The 16,645-nt window shown below is 44.2% G+C and overlaps 1 protein-coding gene across 5 annotated transcripts in view; it reads right to left on the bottom strand.

Annotated features, from left to right (window-relative positions):
* The window catches only part of C9orf72 (C9orf72-SMCR8 complex subunit), a 228,434-nt gene that overhangs the window by 44,346 nt on the left and 167,443 nt on the right, over positions 1–16,645 (bottom strand). For all 5 annotated transcript variants that reach the window (XM_069240640.1, XM_069240656.1, XM_069240670.1 and 2 more), the window contains 2 exons: positions 15,699–15,815; positions 7,830–8,065 (listed from right to left, as the gene is read on the bottom strand). In XM_069240640.1, coding sequence (XP_069096741.1) covers positions 7,830–8,065; positions 15,699–15,815 — 353 coding nt within the window. The remainder of the gene's footprint in view (positions 1–7,829; positions 8,066–15,698; positions 15,816–16,645) is intronic.

The following is a 16,645-nucleotide window of genomic DNA, read 5'->3' as shown; positions in this document are numbered from 1 at the left end:
GCATGTTCAGAAAATTCATCAAGAAGGGCTCTCTGAACATGTTGAACTTCACTGTGTGTGTGTGTCGGATTGTCTCTGTCCCCAAAAAGTCAGTCATTATTCAGAAGAGGTTGGGCTGGTTCATTATAGAATTGTAGGTGAGCAAAACCTAAGTCTTAATCGTTGACTAGTGTTGCATGCATTTGTCAAATGACACTCTTGGCTGTCTGCTTGACCATAGAAATTGTCGAGTAAGGGTGCATATCATCACAAAGAGTTCTAACGGGATGTGGTACGGGTGTTCAGACAGTCAAAAACATCTGCAAGAATCAAGATCGTTTTTAATATTGTGGTCTGCCCCAAATTTGGAGTGCAATCACAGCTCTGTCAATTCCTTCACTTCCTATTTATCAAAGACACAATGTTGTGCTCCCAGCACCTCTGGGGCAGGGTGGGGCGTACTAGAGATTTCCATTGATATGTGGAGACCTATATAAAATCTACTTAAAATCTGTCTGCAATTGCAGTTCTGCTTGTCAGTCTGTGGCAGGAGTACTGTCTTGTAACGTATAATAATTTATTTTTCCCAGTTGATCTCAAGACCTTATGAAGGCTTGCCTTAGGAGTTTAGGATTGCCACTAATCTTCGACCTTTTCATCTAGAATCTGGCATAGTGGAGGAAGAGGAGTACATGACTGGCACAGAGGGAGACTGTACTTGAAGCCCCTGTCCCACTGCAAGGTTTACACTATGTCACCCGGGATGTTCCTTAGATGTACATGGCATTATTACCATAGGGGCTGCAACACATGGCTCAGGTGTATCAGAATAGTTATTTCTTCAGAAAGGTGATTGTAATAACTTTCTTTTGTTTAATCCACAAGGGAAGCGTGATCCAGAATTTTGGAGTCCTCACTGAGAAGGCTGGTCCCTCTGATTCAAGAGCTATTCTATACTGTGATTTCAATTCTGAGGAGCATTTTTATCCTGGCAATATGTGCCAATTTTTCTTTGGAGAAAGGTGGATCCCACATCATGCATGGCATGCTGGATGCAGCACAAGACTTCGCTCATCTTGCTACAGAGTACTGAATTTGTTGTAAACTGCAAAACAGTTATTCTGGTGTATCAAAAAAGAGTGTTTGTGTAAACCAGTTAGGATTAACCTAAAGAAGGTGAGCAGTGCATTGTGAAAAAATGAAGAATAGTTGAGTATTGGTGCATACTTTGAGCTTTCTAAGTTATGCGTCAGAACTTTAAGGTCCCTTCACATCTTGTTTATATGGAATATGTGGTTGTTATTAACATTGGCCCAAATATGGCAATTTAACGATTGGAGACTTCTGTACATTGCTGTGTACCTCTATTTCTTTCCGGGGTGACATACAGTTTCATACATACAGTTTCCTGTGCTGAATAATTAAGAAAAAAACTTGGTTCAATAGAAGAAGGCTTTTCCATAAAAACTGATTCTTTGATGGGAAGAAGGCAACCTTTAACTTCTATTGTCTTAAAATACAGTGAAATAGCTGTGGCATCTGGAGCCATCTTAAAGCTCACCTTGCTAGGACGACATGCCAGACTGAGACCTAGCATAATGAGACACTGTTAATTATCTTCAACCTATTGTGGGGTGAAATGTACATATTTTTATGTTTTATGTACCATATCTATCGTGACTACCTGGCTGCAGCAGAAATCAGCATCTTTTTATCGTCCTGCAAATAAGTAGTATAAATGTAGGAGCACATACTAATTTTTTGTACCAAGTCATCAACACAACATTTCTTTTGGACCCCTTCTGTAGGTACCTGCACGCATAATTGTGGAATTGTTGCTTGCTGCTGTGGCAAACAAGTCTATGTGGGTTCCCTCTACTCTCAATAGATATTACCTAATTGCATTTGCCAAATGTGCGGGGGCAGTCGATAATAAGGCTTGGGAGCCTTTTCCAGTTTACATATGGTGGCTTTTGTCAGCATAGCTCAGGACAAATACACATAGGGATATGGCCAGATTTTATGACCAGGGTGTCCTTCCAGTCAATATTATTCCTCTAAGTAACACATAGGCCCTCATTATGAGTTTGGTTGGCAGCGGAGGCCGCCTGTCATACTCTTTCGTACGGAAGACCGCCACTCCGGTTTTCAGCCCGCTGGCCCTATTACGAGCTTCCCACTAGGCCAGCGGGAAACAGGCCACAACGTAATTGAGCCGGCGGCAATGTTGCAGTAGTCACTGTAATTCAGGCAGTGAAATGCGCAACAAGAGGGTCCCTGCACCCCATTTCCGCCAACCTTTCCATGGCGGTGGAACCGCCATGCAAAAGCTGATGGAGAGGGGCCTCGTAATCCGGAGGGCAGCACTGCAAGCAGCGCTGCCCTGGCGGATTAAGACTGCTGGCACCGCTAGGCTGTCAAACAATGGCAACCTGGCAGTCATAATATGGAGGCCGGACCGCTACTTTGGTGGCGGCCTGACTGCCATCGCGAGTCTGGTGTTCCCAGGACCGCCAGACTCGTAGTGAGGCCCATAGTCTCCCATCGTGGGTGTGAACGGTGGATGGCACAACTGGAGTGACAGTGAGGTGGTGAATTGCCCATTTTCAAATTGTCTGAGCAAGAAGGGACAATTGAGAAGACTGTATCTCCCCTCCTCCCCTGTTTTTGCAGATAATACATGGCTGCCATGTTGGCTGTATGGACTAGAACCACTTTGTGGGAGAGTTGCAGTAAAAAGCCTTTTAGTGCTAGAAAGACTGCCTGTAACTCCAAGTAATTGGTGTGAGAAGTTTGTTGAATGGGATCCTATATACCTTGTATTGTGAAGTTTTTGAGTTGAGCTGCCCAACCTGTCTGTGATGCATCCATAGTCAGAGTTACTTGATGCACAGGGTCCTGAAAGGACCGCCCCTTGGAAAGGTTGGTGGGATTCCACCATTGCAGAGAGCGGTGAGTCTGGCAGTCCAACAACACTAGATCCTGGAGATGACCCTGTGACTGAGACCAATGACGAGACAGACACTGCTTTAAGGGATGCATGTGTAGTTTGGCATGGGGAACGATGGCAATGCAGGATGCCATCATCCCTAGTAACTGCATCACTGTCCTCACTGTGTAAGTGTGGTTTTCTTGTAGTTCGGAAAGAAAAATTTGAAAAGCTTGAAGTCGAGCTGGGCTTGGATATGCCAACGCTGACTGAGCATTGAGAACTGCCCCCAGATAGGGCTGTATCTGTAAAGGTTGTAGGTGGGATCTGAGAAAGTTGAGTGTGAATCCCAAGGTGTGGAGATCTACAGTGCTTTGACGCTGACATTGTTGTAAGGTATTGGCTTTGATGAGCCAGATGTCCAAGTAGGGGAAGGCACAGACGTGCACGTAGGGGAAGACATGAATGTATTATCTTATGAGGAATGCCTCAACTACCGCTAGACACTTTGTGAAGACACTGGGGGTGGTTGTCACCCTGAATGGTAAAACCTTTAATTGACAATGTTTCCCCGCAATGACAAATCTGAGGTATTTGCTGTGTGCTGGATGAATGGGAATGTGAAAGTATGTGTTCTTCAGTTCTAAAGTGGTCATGAATTCACCTTGCTGTAATAACAGAATGACATCTTAGAGAGTAACCATATGGAAATGCTCTGAGAGAATGTATAAGACTGAGTGGTCTGAGATCTAGGACCAGTCTTAGTGACCCGTCTTTCTTTGGTATAAGGAAATACAAGAGTATACTCCTAACCCTTGCTGTGAGAGGGGAGCTAGCTCTATAGCCCCTTTGAGAAGCAGGGACTATACCTCTTCCTTTGAAGGAGTAAGATGATCTTGTGAAAGTTTGTAAGTGTGAGGGGGAAATATTTGGTGGGGTGGAGATCAGTTCTAGACAATAACCCTGTTGGATAATTGATAGAACCCATTGATCTGTGGTGATATTGGACCATTGTGGATAGACATGCAGTAGTCTTCTCCATACTGGACAGGTGTGAGCTGGTGGAAAATGTAAGTAGTCACTGGAGTGTAGTAGAGGCAGACCCTCTAGAGGTGGACGCCTTTTCACTACCTTTATTGTTTGCACCTCTGTAGGAACCTCTAAAGGAAACTGTATTACAGAAATGGGTGCCTTGCTTGGTTTGGGAGGTGGAAAGCTCAACAGATGATAGTTTGAAGCCTCCCCTGAATCGTGGGGGAAGAAAATTACCCCTTTTTTTGGTGCGGTGAGTAAGGCCCCCATAGCCTTTGATGTTTCGGAATGTACTTGAGCTTTTCTATGGTGGTGTCAACCTCCTGACCAAACAAGTGTTCCCTGTTGAAAGGCATGTTGAGAACTGCCAGCTGAATTTCTGGCTTGAAGCCTGAACATCTGAGCCAAGCATTCCTTCTGATAATAATACTGGTATTAATATCACATGCTGCTGCATCAGTAGCACACCTAATAGAGTTGTTTGAAATAGTTTGGCCCTCAAAAAATATTTCCTGTCCCCTTTTGCGATGTTCCTCTGGGAGGTACTGGAAAAGATCCTCCATTTCATCCCAGTGGGCCCTGTAATATCGTGCCAAGAGTGCCTGCGAATTGGTGATACGCCAATGATTGGCAGCTTGTGCAGCCACTTTTTTCCCTTGCTGCATCTAATTTTTTTGCTCTTCTTATCAAGCGGAGGTTAATCTCCCATTGATTGGCTGGTAGCATGTTTCCGTTCTGTGCTGACTACTACAGAGTCAGGAGGGATTTGTGACCAAATAAATATAGGGTCTGTAGGTGCTGCCTTATATATATATATTTTTTTTTTTTTTTGTTTTAATCGACCTTTGGTGTAACAACTCTTGCCCTAACAGGTTCATGGCATGTCTAAGCATACCTGGTAACATAGTTAAAAATTGACTTTCATTATGGGTGGTAGTCAGTGTATTGAAGAGAAAATCCTCTTCAACAGGGTCAGTGTGCATTTGTACGTTGTGATATGCAGCTCCCTGTACTACTACCTGCTGATATGAAGTTGCATCTTCAGGAGGTGAAGGGTGTGCAGGGTATAAATCAGATCATTTGGTAATACGGGATCTGGATCATATGAATCCCACGGGTCAATATCTTGTGAAATACCCCCCAAGTCATCTCCCTGAGGTGGTGGTGAACCTTGTGGAGAACATAGTGGCTCAATAATAGGTGGAGGAGATTGGGAAGGTGGTGGAGGATTAAGAGGAAGCACAGGAGAGAGTGGTGAAGGAGGCTGAGGTCGAACTGGAACCTTGTCCTTGCACACATTTTTAGGTGGAGGAGCAGTGTTTAAAGTCTCTTGAAAAGTAAATTTCGTCTTGATTGGGTCAGGGAGAGAAGCAATTATTCTTCCTGTTCCCTTTTGGATATGGAGCTGGCGCTGACAAGCGTCCATTATTTTGAGGATTGGCTCCACTGGTGAAGCTGCTTCAGAGCAATGACTGGAGTCTCTAGAAGACAGAATTTTCACTTCTGAAGTTTTGGGAGTGGAAACCTTGTGTTGACCTGAAGCGGTCAGCTTCGAAACTGATGTGGAAGACTTCATGTTCGGGGCAGAAATGCTCAGAACGAAGGGTTGACTCGAACCCGAGGTTGTGTGAGATGGTGTCAAACAAGAGGTCGATGCCGAAGACGACTTAGTCTTGGATATTTTCTGTGCCGAGCTGGAAGGCGGGCATCCGAAGGCAACTTTCAGATCTGACCATGGCCGGAAGACAGTGGTGGACCGACAACCTGTTTGTAGGGCTTCTTTGAAGTTATTGTATGGGAGGTCGGGATGGTGTACTTACAGGTTGCGCTGAGGTGAAAGGCTGATTTTCGATGTCAGATTGAGCATCCGACTCCGAATCTTAAATGGAGACGGCCTCCTCCTGTTTGATCTCCTGTGCATGCTCTTCCCCGAAAATATCAGGAGTGTTGTCCTGTGTCTTTGACGCCATCTCTAGTCGACACGTTCTTCAGTTCACAGAGTTGTCTTTTTGGATCGAAAAGACTGACAGGCATTGCAGGTTTCTTCTTTATGGTCTGGGGACAAGCACAAGTTAGACACCAGGTGTTGGTCGGTGTGTGCGAATTTTGAATGGCATTGAGGTCAAAACCAAAATGGAGTGCATTCCATCAGTCCTGCATATCCAGACACCACGTGGAGGAGTAGGCCTGAGATGGGCACTGGCGCCCTAAAGGGCGGTAAACTGACTCCTGATGTAGAAATTTGGATCAACTATATTAGACTGAGAAAAAGCAACCGAAATACAATACCGTCGCTGGAAGGAAGACGGAAAAGAAGAGTTCAGAATAGACCGAGCCGAGGAATACCATAGCGAGGGGAACATATGTCAGAACCCGACGGCGGAGAGAAAACAATCTAACAAAGGACTCAATGTCCATGCACCGTATCACTGAGAGGAGGAGTCACTCGATCTTATGACTGGAAAAGATTCTTCGAACAAAAACAACTTGCAACACTTCAAACCCATTACTAGATGGCAGATGTATGCAAAGCATGTGCATCTACAGCCACACATGCCATCGAACACATTGTTTAAGGAGGGTGATTCCCCCACAGCATTAGTGTTGAATATGTTGCCAAAGTGAACCTTGTGCTGTTTGGTCCTTCTGGCCTGAATCACAGTGTGAGCAGTCTTAATGGACCATTTGTAAAAGAGACTTACAAGATAAAAGAGCAACAACAGCAACTGGTGGAGGAATTGCTGTGAAACCTCTGAGGGGCAGATTGGAGTAATGAGAGACGTAATATTGTGCATAGTATGTCAGACGTTCAGCACAAAGGGGTAGATTCAGGTACTGTACGTACTTTAAAGGGATTAGGGCAGCATTCAACAGAGAAGTCTGTCAGTGGGGCATGGATTATGACATGTAAAGACCGCTCTTTCTACTGTGCAAAAAGTAATCTCTGTCTCTGCATGCCACAAACTGACACATTCTTCTAATGTGTAGAAACATCTACAGTGTATAGACATTCATATTTCACTCTTCTGTGCATCAATACCCATGTTTGCTGTGCTCATAAATCTCACTGTTGCTATGTATGGCCAATTTTTTTAATCAGTGCCTAGACCCCGCTTACTGCAGTGCACCAAAACTTCTATATACAATGCACATGCAGCTTTCTTTTCTATACTCTTCTAAAACCTCTATCTGCCTCAAGTATTAAACTTTCTGAAGTGTGTAGACACCTTCATATGCAGTGCACAGCACCTGTATTATGAAATGTAAATCAGCTTTTCTCTGCCTCTTCACCCTCGGCTGTTTATGTAATCTATTCTGGTGGGGATGTTCTCCTGAATTAGTAGCAGACCCTGTGCAACTGTGGCAATCCTTTCAAACCTAATCATTACCAATGAGTTCTGCAGTAGAGAAGAAAATTGCAGTATGATGACTACCACATCCAGTAGAAGAGCACATGATATGTATGACACCTAGTCTGTGCCTGTTTTAGAGCCTCTGACCACCAACAATCTTCCAAGTAGAACAGGCCATCGCCAGCACCACTCACAATTTCGCTCCTAGTTTGGGCAAATTAAGGTGTTTGGAAAAAAAGTTAATTTATAGCACACCCTAAAAAGTAATCACAAAGGAACTAATATTTTCCTTTCTGGCTTCACATGGCCCACTTTTAGTGTGGCATTGCAGTGTATTGGAGCCTTACGCATACAGGTCCACTTCCCCTTTTGAGATGGAGTGGGCAACCGTTCCTGTGCCACTGCTTACAGCAACAACAGTCAAACAGCCCCAGCCTCCTGCAAACTATTTACATTTTTAAGTGAGCAGTACTTGTGAAGTTTCCATCACTGGATTAACCACAGATTATTTAGGTCATACAATTTTTGCTACCTACAGATTAGGTGTGAAACTTTCATCTGTGTGGATAACAGAGTCCTGGGCTTTGTCGTCATCTGAAGCGGCCCTCCAAAGTCCTGTCAGCTCTGATCTCATGTACCTCCTCCTGTTATAAGTATGTTCATGGCAAGGCGGCATCTGCTTCACAGTGTTGACATCCACATCAATGTGTGTGGCAGGGTAAGGAGAATACAGCACTTGCCGAAGTGGAAGCATGACACTGCCATTTGTATCCTATAGTGAAAGAAGACAGTAACAATGTGTCATTATTTTTCTATTTGCTGGTGGCAGGGGTGTCGAAGATAAATATTGCATCAAAGTACATTAACATTTTCATTCAAAAGAATGACTTTACTTGCAAAGTACACTCCACATCAATAATTTTAAGTTTCAATCAAGCCAAGCCTTCAACTACAACTATGGACAGCACTAGACGGAACATCAAAAGCAGTAATGGCCTTACCATAATGGGTAGACCAGAAAGTGAAGCTAGGAACAACAGTTGGGTTAGTACAAAATAGGTCACTTATTTGCTACAGGTTTTGAAGTTTACAGCTCCTCTAGATTCAGTAGCTGTGCACTAGTCCACCATCAAGTGGTTCGGTAGGTAAAGTGTATATGGTACAGGTAAAGGTTTTTGTTTATAGCCAACCACAGTGACCCGTCTATGTTGTCAAGCATAAGCCCACAAAACGCCAATACATAGTCACTACGTTAAGATTCTGTTCTTTCTTTCTTTGCAATGACTCCTCCATCCTTGGGGAAGCTGAAGGGCCACATGTGACTAAGGAGTTTCAAGTTATAAAACTATTGGTACAGTAAGTACCTGGTTTCTTTTGCAGCATGAATATCCTATAGATTCACATTCATTATGTGGATTTTAAAGAGATATCAATTACATGCAAACGATTATTTAAATACTTTTTGTCTCATCTGTGCCTCACTTTTCCCTACTGCTTTTTTTCTATTGCTAGTAATGTATGGTTGTTCTCCTAACATCTAATGTGTTGAGTGCTCTCTCAGCTTGTGTTTTCGATTGTTGGAAGAAGGTGGGTATGTTAATGTCTTAAGGTAAAACAGTGAAACTACTTTAGTGATAACCTTGTATTTATTTATTTGTAGATATGGTTACTAAATAGTCAGTACTTGAATTTAATTTACTCTGTGAAAAGAAATGGAGGCAGTCTTTAATGTGAGGTGCTTTAGACTAGCTGCATGTAAATTTTCTTTGGGTACTTCTCAGGTATTTTTGGCAGCGGCTGCTGTATCTCCTGCAGTAGAATTTCTTTGTGTTCTTTTTTGTACGCCTGACTCTTTGCTGTAATGTTTGGAGGGCTTATGCTGTAACTATGTCTTAGTATGTTTATTAATGACTTGTCTGAAGTGACTTTCTGCAATTCCTGCAGAAAAACACTTTGTCTCCCCTTCCCCAGACTAGAGATTTATAGTCAGGGTGTGTGTGGATGGGCCCACTTGATATTTTGGCCTGTAACTTGGATGGCTTGGGCCTTTATTCTACCTCTGTCATGAATGGTCTGTTTTCATTAGGTGGACTGCTGCTATTGAGAGGAAGGCTATTGACTCACTGAAGGTTGGGACTTTTGAAAGTGTTTGTGTTGAAAGGGGGAATGCCCTTGGCCCTTTTTATGTAAAACTGTACCCCTTCTAAAGGGAGTTTTGGTTGGCAATTGGGTTACTGGTTGAGGGGGGTGAAACAACCCCCTCAGTAACCCTTAGCGGCAACCACAATCTCTGTCAGGGTGAAACAAAGCAAACCCCAAATTCACCTGTGCTTAACCCTTGGGTAGCTAGGTACAAAGCAGTCAGGCTTAACTTAGAGGCACTGTGTAAACTATTTATACAGCACTTTAAACCCTAGTAAAGTGGAGTAAAATGTGATAAATTGTTTAACACAAAAACAACAAAAATCTAATCAGTGGAACTGGAGATATGCAATTCTAAATATTTAAGTAAAAATAACGCGATGGAGCGTGGGCCAGATACAGAGACCAAGTTGGGCTCCCTGAACAAAGTACCTTAAATCCTGGTTGTGGAGCACTGAAAGATCCCACGTCAAAGATGTGCTGGGCAGCGGCGGTTCCAGAGAAGCTGTGGGGCTGCAATGCGAAGTCCTGCGTCATCATCGATGATGCGGACGAGGGGCTTGCGGTGTGCAGGCTTGCAGGAAGGGCGCATTGCGCAGCAGCAGTTCCGATGAGACTGTAGGCTGCTGTGTGAAATCCAGTGTTGGGGAAGTGGTGCCGAAGCGACTGTGAGGAGATAAGTTGTGCTGCGTCTTTTCTGCTAACAGGACCACAGCTGGGCTGGCAGAGCATATTCAGACCTATTTCCAAGGGTCCAGGACTGAGGTGGCATCACTTAAGGGGCAAGACTCTCAGCAAGTAGAGTTCAGGTGCTGGGTTCAAGATGGTTGGTGCCTTTTCTGTCACTGAGGCTCCGAACAAGAGGTCAGCCAACTAGCCATAGCGTCACTCTGGTAGTCCTGGGTTTAAGATGCAGGTCCACTCCTTTCACTCAGGGAGGAGGGCATTAGAGTAGCAGTCCTTCTTGCAGAGTAGCACAGCACTCCATCTTTGTCTTCCACAGGTCTAGAGGTGTACCAAAGAGCTGGGTCTGAGGGTCAATCAATCAATACGATATTTTAAAGCGCACTACTCACCCACAGGGTCTCAAGGCGCTGAGGGGTGTGTCCTCGGAGATCAGTTGAAGAGTCAGATCTTGGGGTCCTTCTTGAACTGAGGCAGCGATGGTGACTGTCTGAGATGAAGAGGTAAGGTGTTCCAACCTTTTGCTGCCAGGTGTGTGAAAGATCTTCCTCCAGCCGAGGACTTCTTTATGCCGGGTACGTTGGCATACGGTACGTCGACTGCTGGGACGAGCGGAGAGGTCTGGAAGGGGAGTACCAGGTGATGCAGTGGTTATGATAGCTGGGTCCGCTATTGTGGAGGGCTCTGTAGGCGTGTACGAGGAATTGGAAGTTGATCCTCTTCTGGACAGTGAGCTAGTGGAGGTTTTTCAGGTGTTCTGTGATGTGTTCTTGGCAGAGGATGTGTAGGACGAGTCTAGAGGCGGTGTTCTGGATTTGTTGCAGCTTGCTCAGGTTCTTCTTGGCAGTTGCCGTAGTCAAGTCTGCTTGTGATTAGTGCGTGCGTCACAGTTTTTCGGCAGTCGTTGGTATCCATCTGCAAATCGTCCGTAGGAGTCAGAGGGTGAGGAAGCAGTTGGAGGTGTCGGAGTTGGCCTGTCTGGTCATGGTGAGCGTTGAGTTGAGGATGACGCCAAGGTTTTGTGCGTGGTCTGTGGGGGTGGGAGGCTTGCCGAGTGTTGAGGGGTACCAGGATCGTCCCAGGCTGAGGAAGAAGGTCCCAGGATGAGGATCTCGGTTTTGTCGGAGTTCAGCTTAAGGCAGCTCTTCCTCATCCAGGTGGCGACTGCTTCCACCCCGTCCCTGAAGTTCTTCTTGGCTGTTGAGGTTCTCGGTCAGGTAGATGATCAGCTGGGTGTCATCTGTGTAGGAGATGATGTTCATACCGTAGTTCCTGACAACAGAGGTGAGCAGGTTCATGTAGACGTTGAACAGCAGGGGGTTCAACGATGAGCCTTGGAGTACTCCACAGCTGATGTCTGTAGGTTCTGACAGGTGTGGCGCGAGTCTGACTGGCGCATAGAGTGCGGTGAGATACTGTATCGAAGGCGGCTGAAAGATCAAGTAGGATGAGGGCTGCTGTTTGTCCGTGGTCGAGGAAGGAGCAGATTCATCTGTGGCGGTGAGCAAGGCGGTTTTGGTGCTGTGGTTAGTTCTGAATCCAGATTGGGAGATGTTCAGGATGTTGTTGTTCTCAATGTGTTGGCGTAGCTGTGTGTTGAATGCTTTCTTGGCGACCTAAGCTGGGAAGGGCAGCAGCGAGATGGGCTGTAGTTCTTGAGATCCGTTGGGTCGGATGTGGGTTTCTTCAGAAGTAGGCGGATCTTGGCGTGCTTCCAGTCTTCGAGGTAGGTTGCTGAATCTAGGGAGCAGTTTATGGTCTTGCAGAGTTCATATGTCATCGAGGCGCTGGCCTTGTTGAAGATGTAGTGGGGGCAGGGTTCATTATTTATACCTAGGTGCCAGCTTTAATGTAGGAGAGGTGTTTGGAATTTCCTGTCTTCCTGCTCTGATCCCAGCCTGTCCGAGTGACAATAAACTAGTATCAAACCCTTTGCTCGTGTGCCCACGCAGAGCCTTTGTGATGTGCAAGTGTGTTAGGTGATAGCTCCTTTCCCTCATCAAGTTGAAAATGGCACACCCTGCCAACACCTATGCTCCTTTGTCTCACTGCCTGGGAGCAATACACAAAAACCAACTGCCAGCCATACCTAGTCATGTGACCCAGGAAACAGGCCACAGGCACCAAATGGTTAGGACAAGAATATGCCAAGTGGCATTTCCAGAATTGTGACTCAAAAGCCAACTTTACGAATAAAGAGGGTATTAAATTCAAATTTTTTAGACATCAGACTCAACATTCCTACCTGCTCCCATCTGAAAGTTATCACTTATTAAATTACTTAAGTTAACCCAATGGAATCCTATATGGGCGAGGTAGGGCTTGCAGTACTAAACAGACACATTTAAGAGGTTTTCATTACCAGGACCTGTAAAAGATAAATGTACATGTCCAAAGTTTTAAATAAACTACATCCTCCCCCGCGGGCGATTTAAGAAATACCGTAGAGCTGACTTACAAGTATTAAAAAGGAAGGATAAGGCCTGCCATGTCGAAATGGCAGGTCAAAACAGGATGCAATGGTAGGTCGGAGACATGTTTAAAAGAGCTACTTAAGTGTGTGGCACAATTAGTGATGCAGGCTCACTAGCAGTATTTAATTTACAGGCTTTGGGTGTATGTAGCACCACTTTACTAAGGACCTAAAACTAAATTAAATGTGCCAATTGGGGGTATGCCAATTTTACAATGTTTAAAGGGGAGAGCATAAGCAATTTAGCACTGGTTAGTAGTGGCAAAGTGTGTAGAGTCCTAAAAGCCAACAAAAAAAACAGAAGGGCAAAATAAACAAGTTTGGGGACGGCCCTGCAAAAAGAGCCAAGTCCAACAGCAAGGTTCCCATTGCTTTAGTGGAGTGATTAGCTTTTATCTTTTCTAGGGAGTAGCCCACAAAGCTTCCAAATACTTTTTCCCCTGGTATACACATGTTCACCTGTACATCAGGTTTGAATCCAGATATTGTCAGCCAGGCATGACTGCAGAGCATTGAACCTGTGCACATTTGTCTTCTGCCAGGGTCAGTGTCTTTCAGGGCACATTTCAGCAGGTATTTTTCTCCTCCTGCATAAAGGCTTTTCCTCTTTTCTTAAATTCTTCTGGGATACAGAGGATTAACTTCTATCCCCTCCCATTGCTTATGGCCGTAACTATTAAAGATCCCATCAGAGATAGCAATACTCCATTGTGTGGCTGCGGACCTCTCCATTTTCCTACCAACAGTGTCTAAACTCTTGCTGTCTTTATCAGGAGCGGGCCTACAGACGCTGGTGCATTTACCCATTTTTCTGGATGTAGAGACAAACAGTGAATTTGCCCTTAACATGAACAGGTCTGGCAGAGGCGGTTTATATTTGTTCTCTATCCCAGGATTTGCAACTTTGGAAGACCCTGGTTCACTATCCCTATTAGTGTGAGATACATAGATAAGTCATCGGTAGGATATGGGTTTGATGGATAAGTATCTATCTTAGAAAGGTAAATCTTCATCCATTTCCTGTCACATAAGTAATTCAAGATCACCTTCAACTGGTGTTTGGGTGCCTTCCTCAAGGTGTGTGTACTCCTCTTACTGCTATGGTATCCAAGGTTTTGTATATTCTTCTTTCTTCTGTTCACATTCTTCCTTTGATATTTTGTGGCTGGTTTATGAGATACTGAGAATGAACTAAGTATTTTGTTAAATCTTTTTTTTTCCCTTTTGTATTAGGGATGCCACCATATCCTTGAGACACTGATTCCTTGTTTCCGCATCAACATTTTTTTATGATGTCTGAGAGGGGACAGTGGTCCCATGAACTACTGCCTACTCCCCAACAAATCTTTTTTTTTGTACGTTCACAAAGGGGTCCTCCTTTTTAGGTCGAGCCTAGGCAGCATGCATGCGCTATCTCTTGACATTATGTAATCTACTTCTGTGGGCTTTCCCCATGTCCATCACACGTCCATCACTTTCGTTCGTTCCTTGGCGTGCGTTTCAAAATTTCTTTGGTTTGTTAGGTAAATGAGTTAGGTTTGTCTCTCCTTGAGGCTGTTTAGTTACCGGCTTGGAGACTGACCCTGTTATATGGTTTATTGCACGATAGGCCACATACCTTAGTGTCGGCGCGCTACTTTTTTCTTTCGCCTCTCAGCTTCACGTTCGTGGCGGTATGTTGTTTCTTCCTCTTGTATCTTACTGTTTCTTTGCGGTGTCTGCACCCAACAAAGGCTGCAAGCTGCAGGGGGATTATTTTTTATTTAAATAGCGTGAACTATAACGGAAGATCGGAGCACTTTACATGGGCACTAGTTAAGTTTGCAGCCCCATTTCTAAATTCTTCCCAAGTTTAGCAGTTGAAAAATATACAAACTGGTGCCTTTTAAATAGAAAAAACAAAAGGAAACCCTCAATGCGGCTCTTCCCAGCACAGTGGCAGAGCTGATACTACAATATTCAGTGCACTCGGGAGACTCGCCCCATAATGCTTTGCGGGGCATTCCTTTTACAACACATTTTGCCAATAACTCAGCCTGTGGCGATCCTACAATAATGGGACCACAACAAAAACATTCAGTATGACGTGCTCTTTCTGCCCAGCTCATCTTCTGGACCCCCACACTAGGTTCAGGGGACCAAAAAATCATAACCTCTCCCATTATATAATGTCTTTTTAGGCTCTCTCATGGCTGGAGCTTGAGCTGGGAGTAGTTTGTGTTCTAAGGGCCTTGTTTGTAATAATATTCTAGCAGGCCTGCAAGGCCTGAAAATGTGTAATGCACTATGCCGTCTAGAAGAATATATGGTTACACTGCAATGCTCTCTGCACTTCTCTTTTCATGTGGTAATGCGCTTTAGGGGCTGACTCTATTGTTACATGAACACGTTTCTTCCAAATGCTATTTTTATTGTGGTGCCCTCTATAGGGATGTTCCGACAATTGAAGTATAATGCCAAGTTTATGAAGGAATGCACAAACACAGCTCATTTCTGATAAAGGTTTAATGTGCTGCCTGGCTAAATACTTATAAGGTCGCAAAGGCGAGACCTATTGGCTATGCCAATGCTTGTTGTGAATGTGCTACCAACCCATCTAGGGTGTATGTAACTTTTCAATGCTTTTGGATCAGATTACTGCTGCAAAACACTGATACATCCCTAACAGCTATTTAAAAGCCGCACTCTAAAGACGCCCCTCTCAAATAGTAATTTGTTATGGGTTTCTAAACCCATTTTGTGATCCGGTAAAGTGTTACCGAATTACAGTATAGATTTAGTACATAATAGCTAGCAAATTGGTGTCGCAAACCCTGTCATTTTGTGAATCGCAAACTTTGGAACAGGAAATTGGCTTTGTACATCAAGTGTATTTTCTCGGAACTGCAAATTAACTCTCAGGGTACGCGGTGCAAGTTGACATCACTGTCCTCCGTCAGAGTTTTCATACATAGAAAGTCACAGATCGGTTCTATCTACATTAAGCAATTTCAACAACAAAGTATGTCAGGAATCGTGAGGATTTCTGAGCAGTGGAACTGAAAAAACATAAGAGCATTCGGGTCTATATGAAAATGGCTTATAAGAAGTGAGCAAAGGGACTTACATTCAGAAGTCCTTGAACAAAAAGCCCAGACTCGTATTTAAATGATGATTCGCTTCGACAGAGCCTGGAACACTTCCGTTCTGAAGGAGTCAGAAAAAGGCACAAAGTCTTGACAATCTGCAAATTAAGAAATCTTGTGAAAAACGCAGTCGGAAGAAAGGACGACTTAGGTTATATGTGCATTTACCGCACACGATCTTCACTTGGTCTCACAGTGCAAATCGCGTTCAGTAATTTCTTGCCTTAGTTTCGAGGATTTCACCACAAACCAGAATCCGCAATTATTTGTAAATTGTAATAAGTATCAAGCAGAGTGAGGATATTCTCTGTTTTTCTACTGGAAATTAGAGTTATTATAACTTAGTTAGGTGTTTCCGGAGGCAGAGCCAAGATGCTTACATGCTGTATGGGTGGGCTTGCACATTGCAGAGTAGGTTTGTATGTGTGTGAATTACCTCAAAGTATCCTATGGTGCTTCAAAGTTCCAATATACATCATATGGTGTATAAGGAATGCATTGAATCGGTGTTATCAGTTTTGCTTAGACATAGTTTTGTGTAATGGTATGGTGGAATACTGTTGTGGGCACACTGACAACTATTTCCGTGTAGATCTGTGTAGCGTTGGAGGTGTGTGAGGTGTTACGTCTAATACAATGTTTTGGACTTGTGTGTGTAAGTGGAGAATGCCACTACGAGCTTGGTACTACCAAACTGTATGACCTGTCTGCGGTATGCTGCATGTCTGCCAGAAAGTGGTTGTATTAGTTTTAATGTCTCTCGGGACAGCCAGTTAAGGTCTGTGTTAGCTCTGTTGCTTCTGTGTTTTGTTCTGCCTCATTTATAGTTCTGACCCAACGTGTGGACCAGCTACCATTCTGGCTCTTCTTCCTGGATATGTTACCCTTCAGATACGAGTAAAGGTACGGACAGTGTACCCCCCCCCCC

The sequence above is a fragment of the Pleurodeles waltl genome, chromosome 1_2, assembly GCF_031143425.1.
Source record: "Pleurodeles waltl isolate 20211129_DDA chromosome 1_2, aPleWal1.hap1.20221129, whole genome shotgun sequence".
NCBI lineage: Eukaryota > Metazoa > Chordata > Amphibia > Caudata > Salamandridae > Pleurodeles > Pleurodeles waltl.
The sequence above is the reverse complement of the archived record's forward strand: the minus strand, read 5'-3'. Positions and strand labels throughout refer to the sequence as shown.